The sequence below is a fragment of the Pseudorca crassidens genome, chromosome 3 (genome assembly GCF_039906515.1).
Source record: "Pseudorca crassidens isolate mPseCra1 chromosome 3, mPseCra1.hap1, whole genome shotgun sequence".
In the NCBI taxonomy this organism is placed as follows: Eukaryota; Metazoa; Chordata; class Mammalia; order Artiodactyla; family Delphinidae; genus Pseudorca; species Pseudorca crassidens.
Genome location: NC_090298.1, coordinates 140,664,059 through 140,681,244, shown reverse-complemented (window position 1 = coordinate 140,681,244; position 17,186 = coordinate 140,664,059). Strand labels below are relative to the sequence as shown.

Here is a 17,186-nt window from a genome sequence, read left to right as displayed (position 1 = left end):
CGAAACATGCAATTTATGAGTCTGAGAACTAGCTCCATAATTAAAATATCCCTCCCCTAAGCCCAGAGAAAAAAAGGAAAATCTCCATCTTATTGAAATAAAATTTCATACAAACATAGATAAATATATTTAAATTTTCTTTTTAACCACAAGTGAATTCAAACAGACTGTTATAAAACAGAATACTACACACAGTTGTCTGTATAGCTTATAGAAAACATAAAAACCAGAACACTGAGTGGGTGCTGGTGGTAGAAACTGCAGGGCCAAAACCTGCATAACAATGAACTGGAGACCACTAAGGCTTAATGAACATGGCCCACCCCTATTGCTAATGGTTTTGTCAACCTTTAGACCCTAGAAATTCAGGATTTCCTCCTTCTTCCTCTGCCTGCTTTGGTCCGTGTCCGGCTACTTGACCGGACGGTAAGCTGCTTTTTAAAGTCCACTAAGCAATCTGTGGTTTCTGAAATAGAAACAAAAGACTTGATGGGAGACTCATTTAAGTCGAGATGTGCAGGAGAACTCTGTATCTCTCTGCTGCAACCTGCCTCTTCTACCCCTGGTGAAGGCACCCTAGAGAGAAGGAGAAAAAAATCAGAATTCAATATACACCTACTAATAAGCACTAAGTATGTGTACCAGGGGTATTTACATATACTATTATTTCATGTCATCTTTGGAATAATCCAATCAGATAAGTACTATCATTTCCCTTTCACAGATGAGGACACTGGGTAAATCATATACCCAAAGCCACACAGTTGGGTAGTAAAGAAATGAGGATTCAGACCCAAATTCCCAAGCTGCTTGAATTTTAAGTCAGAAGACAAGGGTTGGGTGGGGATAGAGAGGCAAAGAGGAGTAAGACAGCTTTTCCTCTGCTTGTTCTGACACCATGAATGAACTTGAGGTAGTTATCCAATTCTCAGCCCAGATATATGGCAGGCACAGAGTTATACAGAGAGCAGTCACACAGTTCCACAGTTTTCTACTTCAACAGTCTGAATATCACACTATACACAGAACATAGGACCAGGGCTGTACTTTTCTAGAACTGCTGTCAGCCACACTTCAATGCACACCCCAATTCACCTGAAGGCTCCTGTCTCTGAAAACTTGGTCTTTATCTCTGCATCTGTGATAGGACAGAAAAAGTAATAATGTTGTTAGTGGTGGTGTAATCATAACACTTTTCACTGATCGTGTGCTTCCTATGTTCTGGGCACTGCTCTTCATCAGGCTTATCCAGGTAGCTCAGATCCCCAATCCCCAGACCAATGGAATGTGAGCATTAGCATCCAACAGGCTTACCTGCAAAAGTACAGAGGTAAACACTTTTGAATGAATAACCACTGAATAAATCTACTTCAAATCTGGACTTGAGGAACAAGGAGTTGCCAAGGGAAATCTGCTACCTGAAGAGATTCACAACCTGCTGACCTAAAGGCAGCAGGCTATGGGGCTCAGAGAGGCTGCCTTTTTATAGTCATCAGAAGGCACAACAGATTTGCTTGTTCGGAATGAACTATTAGAACTAGATGGGAAGCAAATCTCACCAGACCTAAGCAAAAGTTCCTCTTCCACCTACATCTAGTAAATTTATCAATAGCAACTATTAACAACAACAACAGTAATAATAGCAGCTAACATTTATCAAGAGCCTACTTATGTCAGGGAATATGTGTGGAGCTTTACTAGATATAATCCTTTCAATCTATGAAGTTGGTATTACTAACTCTATGCAATGCTCTTAAACAATCCACTCTACTCCTCCTTAAATATTAGGCACAGAGACAGAATTACTTCCTACAGTCCCTCAGGAGCAGAGGTTGAGACACTATGCTAAAGGTAACATGAATGATGCACAAAACATTAGGAGATGACAGTAATGACTAGTTTTCAATGCCTATTCCTTTAGGAGGTACTTAGGACTTGTACCACATTCCACTCTGATTTGGAAATGTTTTTTCCCCAGTTCAAAAGGCAAGTAGAAAGTTCAAGCTTTATAGAGGCTGAAACAAAATACATGATAAATAAGACAGAGTATTTCATCTTCCTTAGGGAGAGATGACCTAGACCAAGTCTCAAAGGCTGGCTGACTGGGTCAAATGTGCAACCACGTAACTCTAGCAAAAAGTCAGGGGAGTTGGTAGTGGCTATTTTTACTAGAAGGCCTCAGAAAGAAGCTCAGAAAACTGGTCCTGGGATCCTCACCTGTAGTCTTGTACTCAGACTGTTCCAAGAGACTAAGGAGTCGGCCTTCACTGAAGCCTTTTTCCTGTGACAGAGAAAAATAGATGAAAGGGTTACACAGAGTCTAAAATACAACTTCCTTAGCCCAGATCACACCTATCTCCAGGAGAGAAGAGGTGTAGGGGTACAGCTGTAGGAAAGTCTTTTGTTTTCTAATAAACGAGGGTACACAGTAAAAAAGCAAATATGATTAAAAGAATACATCTTTATGCCAAGAATATATCTAAGAATGGATACCAGAGTCAAGGCAAATTATTCCACCAAGATCGTATTAGAGAACAGTAACCTTTGACCTATGATAGATTTGGAGAGGTTTAAAATAGAAAATAACAGTTTCAAATTAGCTTCTAGAGGCAGCGATGACAGAGAAAAAACTAGCTCTATGGTATAAGCACATACCCGTAAGCCCTAACTCCAAATTACCACCTAAACATCACCCCATTCATATAAGGAAAAGATAATTTCCCCTGATTCTTCATACTTTTCTTCATATTCTTTTTTCATCATGACAGATAATGGCTTCTCCATCTTAGTGTTCAGTGACTGCTATGTCAGTAAGCCTTGGACATGGAGCTGCTGCTTTATCTTTGATCTCTAAGCCAAGACTTCCTCTTCCTGATCTCTAATCACAAAGCCCAGAAAGCACATCTTCCCAGTGACCAGGACCACATCCTACAGTTTCCTAATAAGGCTAGGCACATGAGGTGTTCAACAGAGTTGACTGTATGTTCCTGGCAGTGGGTATACAACTGGATATACTTTCTGGAAAGTAATCTGGCAGTATGTTTCAAGAGATTTTAATGTTTATACCCATTGCCCTAAGAGCTCCACTTCAGGAAATCTATTCTAAGGAAATAATCAGTGGTACAAAGACTGATTAATGTTTTAAACACAGCGTTATAATACAGAAGAACTGGAAAACAATCTGAATGTCCAATAATGTGAGAACGGTTAATTGTGCGATACAAACATTAAGAGTAATTTAAAAAACAGTTTAAAAATAAACCCAGGAAGGTGTTTATGTTACAATTGTAAGTGTATATATACATATGCACATACAAGTATACGTATGTACACATACGTGTATATGTACATATATAATATGGTGTCAATTACATTAAAATGCATTAAAAAAAGACTAGAAAAAAATAGGCCAAAATACTAGAAGATGTCATCTTTGAGTAACTAACTTATGGATGATAATTTCGCTATTGTTCATACTTTTTTTTGAACTTCCCATATTTTCTACAATGAGTATATATTACTTTTTAATTAAAAGAAAAAATAATTTTAAAAAGCACAAATCCTATTTCAAGATAAACAGAAGAAGGAAGGAGGGAGGAAAAAAGCCCAGAACAGAACTGTGGAGGGTTAGGTAACCTTTCCTAAAACACTCCACACATACCTTTGGGTTCCTCAGCCGTTGTGGACGCTTCCCCTCCACAGCTGAGCATACTCTATCACTCTCTTCAGGCCCATCTCCTCGGTCACCTCTTGCAAGCTGGAGACAGGACTCTACATGACACTGATACTCTCTGAATGGGACTAGGGATTTACAGAGATAACACTTCTCATTCCTAGCCAATCAGAAGAAAGAGAGAAAAGGCAGTTTTAAGATTTGCTTTTGCCTCTGTGCTCCTAGATACGTCTCAAATTGTGTTTTTATGTCTTAAAGTTATTCTGTGAAGAAGACATGTCAACCAAAGCAGATTCGCTCAGCAGGATCGCCAATAAAACTAACCCAATGCCAATCAAAAGGACTGAGTGATTAGTGGTTTTCCCTGGCTGTTTCTCTTACCCTGCTGTTGTGGCAGTGGGATGATAATGAAATCAGCTCTTCTAACTATCTCAAACAATGCTAATTGCTCTCCAGACTTCAGTCAAACTCTTCTCAAATTAAGTGTAATCGTTTTCTTCAAAGAGAAGTTAAAATTTAGACAGAAAAGGGAACACCAAGAGCATTAAATCAAAATGACATTTTTACCACGGTAGATGAACTTGTCTGATTAGTATATCAAGTCCATCTATATGCTGACTTCCTTAATTCTACAACCTGCAACATCCACTAGGAAGTTACTAAAACCATGTGGTTCTGCCAGAGGCTTTTGCACAACTTCATATATACAGTTATTTTTATCTTTTTATAATCGTAGAGTTTGTGGAAAGAGGAAATTGTGTCCCTGAGGTAAGGTTTATTAGGCATCAGCAAAAATGGAATCACTGGAGACAAAGGAAGAAAATGAACATTTATGAAGTATTTTCTCTGTGGTCAGAACTGGTACAAGGCCCTTTAAACACAATTTCTCAATTAATTGGTGGGCCCTATTAGGAAGGTACTATTCTCCTCGAAGTCCTATAGCTAATAACTGTCAGAAGCCAGGTCTGCCTGACTCATAAAATCATCTTAGTTTTAAGAAGCTAAAGAAAACTTTCCAAAGCTTCTCCTTCTGGCTGTTGCTATTCGGTTACTACAGAAAGATTTAGATTGCCTTTATGGAAAAATTTCTCTGGGAGGGTCTTTAAAATAGGAGAAATAAGTCTCTCAAGTAATTAATCATTAGAGAGAATACAAGTAAAACTCTGACTTATGAGAAAAGCTACACTAGTGTACCTTTCAAGGTTTATTAATTAATGTAAAAAGCATTTATTAACCCTCTACTACATGAGAGACGGCAGCACTGTAAAAGAAGCATAAGTTTTTGAGTCAGGTAGACTTTGCCAGTTCTGGCCACATGATCTTAACCAGTTACGTATAATTTCTCTTCAGTTTCTATATTTATTTCTAAAAAAGAAAGAATACTACCTTATCAGCTATTGTGATAGCTACAAAGTAAATAAACCACCCAGCACAGCGGCTGGCACATAATATTAAGAGCTCAACAAACAGGTATTATTGTTATTGCTGTCTCACACACATTTTATTAGATGCCGGGGATATAAACATGAATGAAGGCAAGTATCTGCCTTCAAGTAACTCACAGACTAGCCACGGAGACAGAAATGTCAAAAACGAAAGGAAAAAAATTACTGCAATAGTGTGATGAATACAGTCCTAGAAAAATGACTGCATGACAGAAGGATTCCAAAAGGAGCAAGTGGAGCTCTGCTCAACTCGATTAGGGAAGGCAGCCATGAAATTTAGGATCTAAGATAAGATCTCTGTTTCAAAGATAAATGTTTCTAATGACTAACTGCCCTAATGTATTGTTGGTGATGTCTTTACTTTCAGGAGGCAGCACTTATACCTGACCCACCCCTTGCCCCTGCCTCCCTTTGTAATGAATGTGCTTTCTTAGTCAAGCTGCAACCCACAACCCAAGGAAGTCTTTAATATTGCCCAACTTCTTGCAACTCAACTTCTGTACCATTACATTGCAAAATAGCACACTGCTTCCCCAAAGCACCAAACACCAATATGCAAATTCAAAGAAAACAGAAAGCTAAGAGCAATGTGGAAGTGGAGTGAGTGGCAGGGTCTTTTCAGAGTAACAAAAAGGGATACAGAGGCCACCCACTTATGCTGACATAAACTGGGAATATGAAAAAGAAATACAGGCATTAAAGCAACAAAGTGATTGCCAGGCCGAAGAAACCCAGGATAAGAGAGAAATTGGTCTCTTATTCGGTCTAAGTGATGGTATGTGTTAATAAGCAAGAGCTCCGTAAACACAGTATACCTACTTGTCAATGTCTAGGGAAATCTGAGCAGCTGTCCCACTGTCACTCTTGCTCTTTCTCTTAGTCTCTTTTTGTCTCCGAGTCAACACTTTCAACAACAAAAAAAAGAAACAAAACAAAAAAGAAAAACTGTTAGTTGGCAGTAGACTCTAAATATAAAAGACAAAATGTACTTGAAGAAGAAAAGTTTAAAATCCTATTCCACTGGGAGAGGTGACTGTCTGGGAAACCTCTGCCTTTCTAGTACAGAGAATATTACTTGCATAATATGGACTGAAACTGCCAGCAGCAAGATATTCCCATATTTGCTAATGAGATCTATTTTTCCTCTACTTGCCATTAGATCTAAAAATCTAGTGCACACCAAGAAAGGTTTTTGTGTACTATCCTAACTTGCAGCACTAGGGGGAAGGATTTATACTTTCCCATTGAAAACTCTGTCTTTGTAACACATATACTCCAATAAGATGCTTTATGATATATAGCAATGACAGCTAAATCTGAGTGCCCACATTAGCTCCAATCTTTACAAAACTGAAAAGTGTTCCATTTACAAGTGAGAAAATGAGAGCTCAGAACAGTTAACACAACCAGTCTTTTCCACTACAATAGGACCACCTCCTAATTCTAGTGGGTATAGACAACTTTAGTCCAAGTGGCATACAAATACTTTTCTCATAGCAAAAGGTGTCTGTTTATCAAATCATACTCTCTTAAAGGGTCTTGGAAGTTAATTAACCAACTGTTTTCCAGTCTTCATTCCTTGCAGTTAACAAGAAGAACTGTGACCATCTCACTTCAAATATTGCCTTTGTCCCTCCTGACACTTGACATCCCCATGACAGAGAATTTAGAAAGCTTATCAGTTCACAAAATAATTTAGGTTGTGAAGCATTTACCTAGACCAGGGGTTAGCAAAATTTTTCTGTACAGGACCAGGTAGTAAATATTTTAGGCTTGGAAGGCGATATGTCACATCGCCTTAACTGTCATAACTACTCAACTCTGCATTATAGCAGGAAGGCAGCCATAGGCAACATTATAAATAACTGGGTGTGGTATGTTCCAATAAAACTTTATAAAATCAGATGTCTAACTACATTTGACTCCTGGCTGGCCATAGTTTACCTATCCTTCTAGTCCAACCTCCCACTCATATAAATGCCTCTATAAGCAACCCTGAGAAGTGATTAAACAGTCTCAACTATATCCATTCACTGAGGAGAATTCACTTCCTCCTAGGTAAACCCATTCTACCGCTACACAACAATTCTGGCTTAATCTGCATTTACTGGGGGCTGTATGAATAAGTTTACCCCCTTTTCCACAAGTCAGCTCTTTGAACACTTAACAAGCTACATTACAATCTTGGTTTTACTCAGTTGTCTGACCCACTAAAATGTAACCACCTTCAAAACAGGTACTATATCTAGTCATTAAGCCAATCACTAATAAGACTTGGACTGCAGAACCTTTGAGGACCTAGGGTAGCTCTAATCCTTTTAATGATCCTCTGGAGATGGGTATTTTTATTCTGCCCTATTTTAAACGTATGAAAACAAACTCAAAGGAATTGACTTTGCCAAGCTATCACAACTAGTCAGAAGAACCCAGAACAGTCTAGATCTGTCTGATTCCTATACCCATGTTTTACCTTCCTAGTTAATCTCCTCTACATACACCCCAATTTGTCAGTCTTCTATGTGTGGCACCTCAAAATGGACCCAATATTCCAACAAGCAGTCTGACCAGTAAAGAGAACACAAGAACCACAAGCTGCTTTGTCTGGACTCATATTCTACTAATTCAGCCAAGGCTGTGTTTACTTTATTGACAATCCTGGTATTCTACTGGCTTCAACTGAGCGTAAAGGCAATTAAGATCTATCCCCTATCCTTCCAAATCATCTTCAAAAATGTTATCAAGACAGGTCTCCTAATTCTTTACTTGGGTAACTAAGTTGTTGGGTATGTTTCCCCTCTAACAGGACTTTATATTTATCCCTATTCTTTTCAGTTGAACATTCCAGTCAGTTGAGATCATGTGAAGTCTTGATTCTGTCATCTGATGTTATTAGCTCTCCCAGCTTTGTGTCATCTGCATATATTACAAGCATGCTTTCTACATGTTCATCCAAGTCACTGGGGAAAAATGACTGTTAAAGATACGGCCAAGGACACAGAAAACTGTGGCATGTTACCAGAGAAGCCTGTCTTCCCCTAGTCCAAATTTCCTTTAAATACTTAATCAAGCAAGTATTTATTGATAATCTTCAATGTGTAAGTTTGGGGAGATATAGGAAATTATGAGGCATGGTTCTTGCTCTTAAGGAGCTTACAATTTACTAAGGGAGACAGCACATACATTCAAATAACTATAATACAAGGTGTAAAGAGATACATATAATAAAACATGATCATACACAGAAGCAACTATTAATAATGTCTTATCTCTAGGGAGGATGACAGGGACACCTGGGGACTGGAAGAGGAAGCAGGCATATTTTTCACTATATAGTTTTCTGTACTACTGAATTAAAAATTAAAAGGGCGGGCTTCCCTGGTGGCGCAGTGGTTGAGAGTCCGCCTGCCGATGCAGGGGACACGGGTTTGTGCCCCGGTCCGGGAAGATCCCACATGCCACGGAGCAGCTGGGCCCGTGAGCCATGGCGCGTACGGAGCCTGTGCTCCGCAACGGGAGAGGTCACAACAGTGAGAGCCCCGCGTATCTCACACACACACACACACAAAATTAAAAGGCCTAGTATTTACCTGAAGAAAATAAAATGCTAATTCGAAAAGATGTATGTGCCACAAGTTCATTGCAACATTATTTACAATAGCCAAGATATGGAAGCAACCTAAGTATCCATCAACAGATGAATGGATAAAGAAGAGGTGATATATATATATCACTGTTTTCCAGTCTTGCCTAAGGGAACACAGCTAGTCGAGTCCTAGCCTGGAGACCATTTTGTCCAACTCTAAAGTTGGTGCACATTATTCCACTGTGTGCCACTGCTTCTTTGTATCTTAACAGTGCCAAACCAAGTCCTAAGTTCAGTTCCTTAGGGCGTTTTCCATCCAGTGGTATATAAAGGCCTGAGTTAATGGTCGTAGGTTTATAGGTGGCTCTCTCAGCTCTCAGTGATGTTCCTCCTTTCTGTTTTGCATACCTTGCCCAGGTAGTTGCTTTCCTGGTAGTTGTCTTCAGACTCCATCGTTCCCTTTTGAAATCTTTGCTATATATATATATATATATATATATATATATATGTACACATATATATACACACACACACACACACACAATGGAATATTACTCAGGCATAAAAAAAAGAAATCTTGCCATTTGCAACAACATAGATGGACCTAGAGAGTATTATACAAAGTGAAATAAGTCAGACAAAGACAAATACTATATGATTTCACTTATATGTGGAATATAAAAAGTGAAACAAATGAACAAACATAACAAAACAGAAAGAGTTGTAAATACAGAAAACAAACGGGTAGTTGCCAGGGAGGTGGGGGGTGGCGGCTGTGGGGGGAGGAGAGAGATAGGTGAGGGAAATTAAGAAGCACAAACTTCCAGTTAAAAAATAAATGAATCACGGGTATGAAAAAAAAAAATTCAAAGGGAGAAAAAGAGATCAGGTTACAGCAAGGCCTTAGGCACAAGTTAGAGTAGATGATCTATTTCTAAGGTTCCCTCCAACCCAGAGATTTTATAAATAAAAATAAAGTACTGCAGGAGGAAAACATCCTGGACATAGTTGTATAACCACCTTCAAAATCCACCTCCTATTCTATCAGCCAGCCCACATTTCTCCATCTTATGTACAAGGACTTTATGAGAGATTTTATCAAGTGCCGTGCTGAAATCAATTCTTAAAATGTTTGCATCTCTGATTACAGAAACCTCTAAGGTTTTTTTTTTTCCCTCTCTCTCTCTTTCTATTTATTACCCATCTTGACTACCAAGGATTTTTCCCAAAAGAAATACTTGGAAACCACTCCACAAACAGGGCTGGAAAAGGAATTAATTGCTTATAGCACTTTATATATACCTCTGCATCTAGCACATTTCTGTTATTTGTTTATATGTCAGTCTCCTTTCTACATCACACAACCTTCTGAATTCAGAGATTCTGGGTTTTGTCTTGATCTCTTCACCATCCCCAGCAGAGTCTAGCATAGATTAGATGCTAATAAATACTTGTCCATTTAAATCATAGCAATGGATTCACAGGAAAAAGGGGCTCTTGTTTTATGAGAACCTTCTCTGTGCCAGGGACTTAAAAAACATAATCTCTAATCCTTACAATGGTCCTGGCAAGGCATATATCGCTAACTCTGTTTTATAGATGATGAAATAAACTGACAAAGATCACAAAGCTAAAATAACAAAGAAACATGGCACCAGAAGTGCAATATGAGCTTTACTTTAAAGTAATATATGTTATTCTATAAGAGCAGGCTGCTCTCCTGGGAAATAAGAGGGTAAAGGGAAAGAGAAAAAGAGGGTAAGAAGGAAGAGAGAAAGTGATAAGTGCTCAGTGGGCAGGTGGAAAAGAGACTTGGCAGATGGCTGAGACTTATATGCTAATTCTATTATTAAATGTTATGATCAGAGCAGACTGGACTGGCCCCTGCAGCTACATTTTTCCTTTAAAAACTACTGCCCCTTACTGCCTACTAAGTTGCTCTAAAGGAGTCTGCTACTCTGGTTTATGAGTGTTGAGAGAGCCATTTTAACTAAGCTGCAGGCAGAGAATTTAGTATGAAACTTAAATCCAAAAACTTAGTTGCTGGTGACAACAGCCAAAGATTTCAAAAGGGAACGATGGAGTCTGAAGACAACTACCAGGAAAGCAACTACCTGGGCAAGGTATGCAAAACAGAAAGGAGGAACATCACTGAGAGCTGAGAGAGCCACATATAAACCTACGACCATTAACTCAGGCCTTAATATACCACTGGATGGAAAACGCCCTAAGGAACTGCACTTAGGACTTGGCTTGGCACTGTTAAGATACAAAGAAGCAGTGGCACACAGTGGAATAATGTGCACCAACTTTAGAGTTGGACAAAACGGTCTCCAGGCTAGGACTCGACTAGCTGTGTTCCCTTAGGCAAGTTAATTAAGCTCTCTGAGTATCAGGTGACTTACCCACAAAATGACATGATAATAGCATCTATCTTCATGGGTTCTGGTAAGGATCACATCAAATAATCCAAATAAGTTGTAAGAGTGTTCAGCCCACAGAAAGCACTCAGATTATCATTAGTTGTTTATTATTATGTAATTCTCATTATTAGTCTTCCAAATTTATTTCTTAGTCTTAGCCAAAGATTTAAGCCCATCTTTAGAACATACCTACCAGCCTATCTATAATTTGCGTTAGGTCTTAGTCTTAAGTGGTTCCCATACTAATTTGTACAGACAAAATGAACAATCACCAAAGCATTACAGAACAATTACCAATACTATGTAAACATCAGCACACACTTATTTCCAAAACCCTAAGCAGACAAGCAATCAAAAATAAAAACATATGGCCTTGAACTGTAAACAGTGAAGACAATGGCTCCCTGAGTTAAGTGAAAATTATATATACAAAGAAGAGAGATTTGGCAGCATGACAGTGGTTACTCTCAGTTTGTCTCCCTTAACCTCAAAACCACAACAGCAGAAAATAATGGGAGGCCACAGAGTTGTTTACGTTCCTGCTAAGACCGCCAATCCTCCAGCTTAGCACTTTCTCAGTGGGATGTTAGGGGAAAAAGGGAAGGCCTGCTCCACCTGCATGTTGTCTGCCTCAATGCTGCCAGCCTTCCCTATGAGAGTAGTCCCAACAAAAAGGCTATCAACAGAACTAACCATTATCTACCATTCTGACACACGTGGCTGTTTAAATTTAAAACTTAATTAGAATTAAATGTAATTTATTTATTTTTCTTTTTTTAATAAATTTATTTTATTCTTGGCTGCATCGGGTCTTCATTGCTGCACGTGGGCTTTCTCTACTTGTGGTGAGCAGGGGCTACTCTTCATTGCGGTGCACGGGCTTCTCACTGAGGTGGCTTCTCTTGTTGCGGAGCATGGGCTCTAGGTGCACAGGCTTCAGTAGTTGTGGCTTACGGGTCTACAGTGCAGGCTCAGTAGTTGTGGCACATAGGCTTAGCTGCTCCGTGGCATGTGGGATCTTCCCGGACCAGGGCTCGAACCCGTGTCCCCTGCATTGGCAGGTGGATTCTTAACCACTGCACCACCAGGGAAGCCCCCTAAATGTAATTTAAAATTCAGGTCTTCATCACATGAAGTATACATTTCAAGCGTTCAATAGCCACATGTGACTAGTGGCTACCATGTTTGAGTTTACTAATAAAGAACATTTCTGTCACTGCAGACAGTTCCACTGACTAGCACTGCGGAGATAAACATGACTAATTCTATCTTGCCTTAAATCTGTTTACCTTGGACACCCCCAAGAAATTCAAGCTTCCCATAGCTTCTCTCACCACCTAGATTCTCATCCCACGGCTCTAATCCGTCATCTGGGGGCACTTTTCTAGTATGACTCAGTCTCCCTCTGCTGCTCTCAAAATGACTCTGCCCTCTGGAATTAGGGTCAGTGATCAAAAATATCCTCAATATTCTTAACCCTCTCTGTGGAAGTTCTTTCATCTTCTTGCTCGAACTGAAAGATGGCTGTCCTCTGAGCATACTGCTTCTCCTTATACCTTCTCAGGTACTGGCTGTTTCTTCTTCCTTACAACACAATACCACTGACCTGGAGGTGGGGTAAATATCCTCTTACTCCTCATTGTTGCTTCCAGACTACTGGAAAACCTGGTTTGAAGCACAGACCATTCTGCTACGCCTGCTGCTCCACCTTGAAGAAGTCATCTACTATCCTCCTGGTCACCCACCCCACCCCCTTTCCTGGCCATTCGTTGAAACTTTTAACATATCACTTGCTGTCTTTCTTTTTGCCAGTCTTGCCATCATTCTTGGTGATTTTAATATGTACATATTAGACTGAAGAATATGAAAGTTGCAGTTTCTGTAGTTCAACCTAAGCTATGATTCATTCAGTATCTGTCCTCTCACTTCCTTTACCTTTTTGCTATCAGCTCCCATGGATCATACCATCTCAGCCTTTCTCAAGTGGGATTTCTGAGAGAGAAGTAAGCCTAATGTCCTCAGGCATCCATTGTATGTAATGCATTAAACTCTGTCCTCCGCATCTAGAATACTACCAACCAGTTATGTACCATCCTTGGGAGAAGTAAGGAAAACATTCGATTCATTTTCTGTGTTCTGTGGTTCCAGTGAGGAACCCTGATTGAGCCTGTCAATAATAATCATGCCACTTCCAACATCACCACCACCTATCTTTTCCAACTCACTCCTTCTAATACCCTAACTCCAATAATCCTTCAGTCCCACTAGGATGTCTAATTCCAGGCTATCACCTTTTCACTGTCCATCATCCTGTCATGTCCTCACTTTCCTTCTTACCTAACTTAGATCTCATGGTTATTCTACCAACCATTCCCCTGAATATTTTCTCAACTTATTTCTAATTTCTATTGTACTCCCTAGCAAAACCCAATTTTGGTTAAATCCAATTCTCCACCTATTATGTGCCCCTACCTAAGCAGCACAATAGTGCTGACGGTGCTCACAATATATTTAAGACCAAAAACCTCAAGCGGCCCCTCAATACAGCCTAGCAATCCTAATATGTCTCCATAGTCAGTTTATTGTTCTACTCTCCCAGAGACTGTTTCACATCTTCTCTGCTATCTTCAAACTTTCAATATCCATCCTGACTCTGCTGTCACTATTCTTTTTTGTTTCAATATAATACCTTTATTGAGATAAAGTTACATATTATATAATTCACTGAATTACAGTTCATGGCTTTTAGTTTATTCTTAGTATATTCACAGAGTTGTGCAACTATCACCACTACCAATTTTATAACATTTTCATTAACTAAAAAAGAAACAGGTTCCCATTAGCAGTCATTCTCCTTTTCCCCCCAGGATCCCAGCCCTAGGCAACCACTAATCTGCTTTCTGTTTCTATGTGTTTGCCTATTCTGGGCGTGTCTTATAAATGGAATCATACAATATGTGGGCTTTTGTGACTGACTTCTTTCACTTAACATATGTTTTCATCTATATCATAGCATGTGACAGTACTTCATTCCTTTTTTTCTCATAGCAGCTGCACCATTTTACATTCCCACCAACAGTGTACCTGGGTTCCAATTTCTCCACATTTTTACCAACATTTGTTATTTTCATTTTTTTAATAGCCATTCTAGTGGGGATGAAGTGGTATCTCATAGTTTTGACTCACATTTCCTTAATGATTAACTATGTTGATCATCTTTTCATGTGCTTGCTGACAATTTGTATATATTCTTAGAGAAAACGTCTATGCAAGTGTTTTGTTTTAACTGAGTCCTTTTTGTTGAGTGGTAAGAATTTTGTATATGTTCTGAAATCTAGACTTTTATCGGATATATGATTTATAAATATTTTCTCCCATTCTGTAGGTTTTCTTTTCACTTTCTTCATAGTGTTCTTTGATGCACAACAGTTTAAATTTTGATGGAGTCCAATTTATCTATTTTTTTCTTTCGTTGCTTGTGCTTTTGGTGTCATATCTAAGAATCCACTGCCAAATCTAAAGTCATGAATATTTACCCCTAGGGACTTCCCTGGCGGTCCAGCAGTTAATACTCTCTGCTTCCAACCCGCAGGGGATGCGGGTTCGATCCCAGGTCAGGAAACTAACATCCCACATGCCGCACGGTGTGGCCAAATAAATAAATAAATAAAATTCACAAAGGAATTGTTAAAAAAAAAAAATTTACCCCTAAGACAGTTTTATAGTTTTAGTACTTACATTTACGTCTTCAATATATTTTTTGTATATGGTGTGAGGCAGGTGTTCAATTTGAAATACTCTTGAAATAAAAAGACCCTATATGCCTCATTCAGTAAACAAATTCTTATTCTCTCAGGTACTAGACTTAATAACCTTATTCTACTAGTAATAGCTTCTAACTAAAAAATCCTAATGACTATGTTGATACTTCCTAAGTATAAGCAACCCTAAAAAAGGCACACATCACTAGGTCCTACAAACAGATGAAAAAATAAAGGCTCAGAGGCTTCAATCCTGTAAATACCTGGGGTAAGATATGATTCCAAGTCTGTTAGACTCCAAAGCCAGTACCACAATACCAAACTGCCCTCTTTGTTGCAGAGAAGCCACACAAGCGCCCTGTCCCTACTCAAGTTGTAGCAATTTCTTTTCAAGTTTAGAGATAACCTTGCTTTCTCAAGAAGGTACACTTGAATGTTGAGCTCTTGACCTTAGTCTTTACTGCTGCTATAGCTGACCCCTGCATTTGAAGTGTTAGCCTGGTTTCCTCAACACTTTTCCATAGAAGGCAAAAGTACTCATATAAAAATATGCTTGGGGCTTCCCTGGTGGCGCAGTGGTTAAGAATCTGCCTACCAATGCAGGGGACACAGGATCGAGCCCTAGTCCGGGAAGATCCCACATGCCGCAGAGCAACTAAGCCTGTGCACCACAACTACTGAGCCCACCTGCTGCAACCACTGAAGGCCGCATGCCTAGAGCCCATGCTCCACAACAAGAGAAGCCACAGCAATAAGAAGCCCATGCACTGCAATGAAGAGCAGCCCCTGCTCGCCTCAACTAGAGAAAGCCCACGCTCAGCAATGAAGACCCAACATAGACAAAAATAAATAAATTTAAAAAAAAAAAAGCTTGGCAGTGCCCCCACCACCCTGAGACTTCAAGGAAAGAATTAATACTGAGAAAAATCCTTAAACCATAAACTCCTACTTAGGATATAGAAATAAAGGGTCTACAACCATTATATTTTTATGAACAAAATTCCTCAATCTATGAGGTACTGAATAATTTAGAGACCTTAGAAAAACAGTCACTTGTCTAGCTCCTACTAATACTTGTGCATAATATTTATAGCACAATCTTTTTCTTTAACAGCTGGCATTTTTATTTAAGCAGTTTGACAATATATATATAGAATTTTTAAATAATTCATATTTTCTGACCCATGAATTAAAATTTGGAAATCTATTCTGAGGGAATCATCTGCATTTAGACAAGATCATAAGACAAAGATATTTTATCAAAGCATTATTTATAATAATGAAAATTTTAAACAACCCAGTGTTCAAATACAGAATGAAATACTATGCAGAAATTCAAAATAAAGACTGAAAGGAAATACACCAAAATGTTAACTGTAATTGGGGTAGGGGAATTAGGCGGGTGGTTATTTTTGGATGATTATCTTTCTATGTTGCAAATTTTTTTCAATGAGCATAGACTAGTCTTACAATTTAAAAAATTATTTTAATATTGAGACACCCCTAATGAAATAACAGATCTGGGCAATGATCATCAATGACTATTAGCTGAAAGCTGGGCTTTCTGATGGATGGATTAGGCTGATCCCACTAGTCAATCTTAACATCATAAAAGAAAGACAACCAGACAGTATGTTTCTCACAATCTGATGCAGTATGAAATATATAATACCACCTATGAGCTACTCTTTTGTCAAAAAAAAAATCTAAACTGAATCTGATCAAGCCTCAAATCAAAATAGAAGTTTCCAGGGGCTTCCCTGGTGGTGCAGTGGTTGAGAGTCCACCTGCTGATGCAGGGGACATGGGTTCGTGCCCCGGTCTGGGAAGATCCCACATGCCGCAGAGCGGCTGGGCCCGTGAGCCATGGCTGCTGAGCCTGTGTGTCCGGAGCCTGTGATCTGCAATGGGAGAGGCCACAACAGTGAGAGACCCGCGTACAGCAAAAAAAAAAAAAAAAAATAGAAGTTTCCAGAAATTATAGTTTAGAACAGGAGACCATGGGCAGCGGAGTCGAGATGGCGGAGTAAGAGGACGCAGAGTTCACGTTTCCTCACAACTAGGGCACCTACCAGGTGCTGGTGGGGGACCCTGGACACCTAAGAGGATGGGAGGAACCTCTGTGTGACCAGGTAGGATGTGGTAGGGAGAGGGGGTAGAAGTGGAGGTCAGACGGGGCTGGTGTTCCTGAGGGGCAGCTGGAGGAGGGGAGGGGTTCCCGTGTCCGGAGAAGCCCACCCATGTGAGGGGAACAGCAGGGACAGGGAGAGACCTTCGGGGTATCAGAGAAGAATTCAGCCA

At 39.5% G+C, this 17,186-nt stretch overlaps 1 protein-coding gene across 14 annotated transcripts in view; it reads right to left on the bottom strand.

Annotated features, from left to right (window-relative positions):
- Positions 1–124: 124 nt before the first annotated feature.
- The window catches only part of UIMC1 (ubiquitin interaction motif containing 1), a 190,131-nt gene continuing 173,069 nt past the window's right edge, over positions 125–17,186 (bottom strand). For 13 of the 14 annotated variants that reach the window (XM_067732741.1, XM_067732751.1, XM_067732752.1 and 10 more), the window contains 5 exons: positions 5,938–6,022; positions 3,662–3,833; positions 2,218–2,281; positions 1,096–1,138; positions 125–576 (listed from right to left, as the gene is read on the bottom strand). In XM_067732741.1, coding sequence (XP_067588842.1) covers positions 366–576; positions 1,096–1,138; positions 2,218–2,281; positions 3,662–3,833; positions 5,938–6,022 — 575 coding nt within the window. In that variant the 3' untranslated portion in view covers positions 125–365. The remainder of the gene's footprint in view (positions 577–1,095; positions 1,139–2,217; positions 2,282–3,661; positions 3,834–5,937; positions 6,023–17,186) is intronic. The other variant, XM_067732749.1, reaches the window with a different exon arrangement.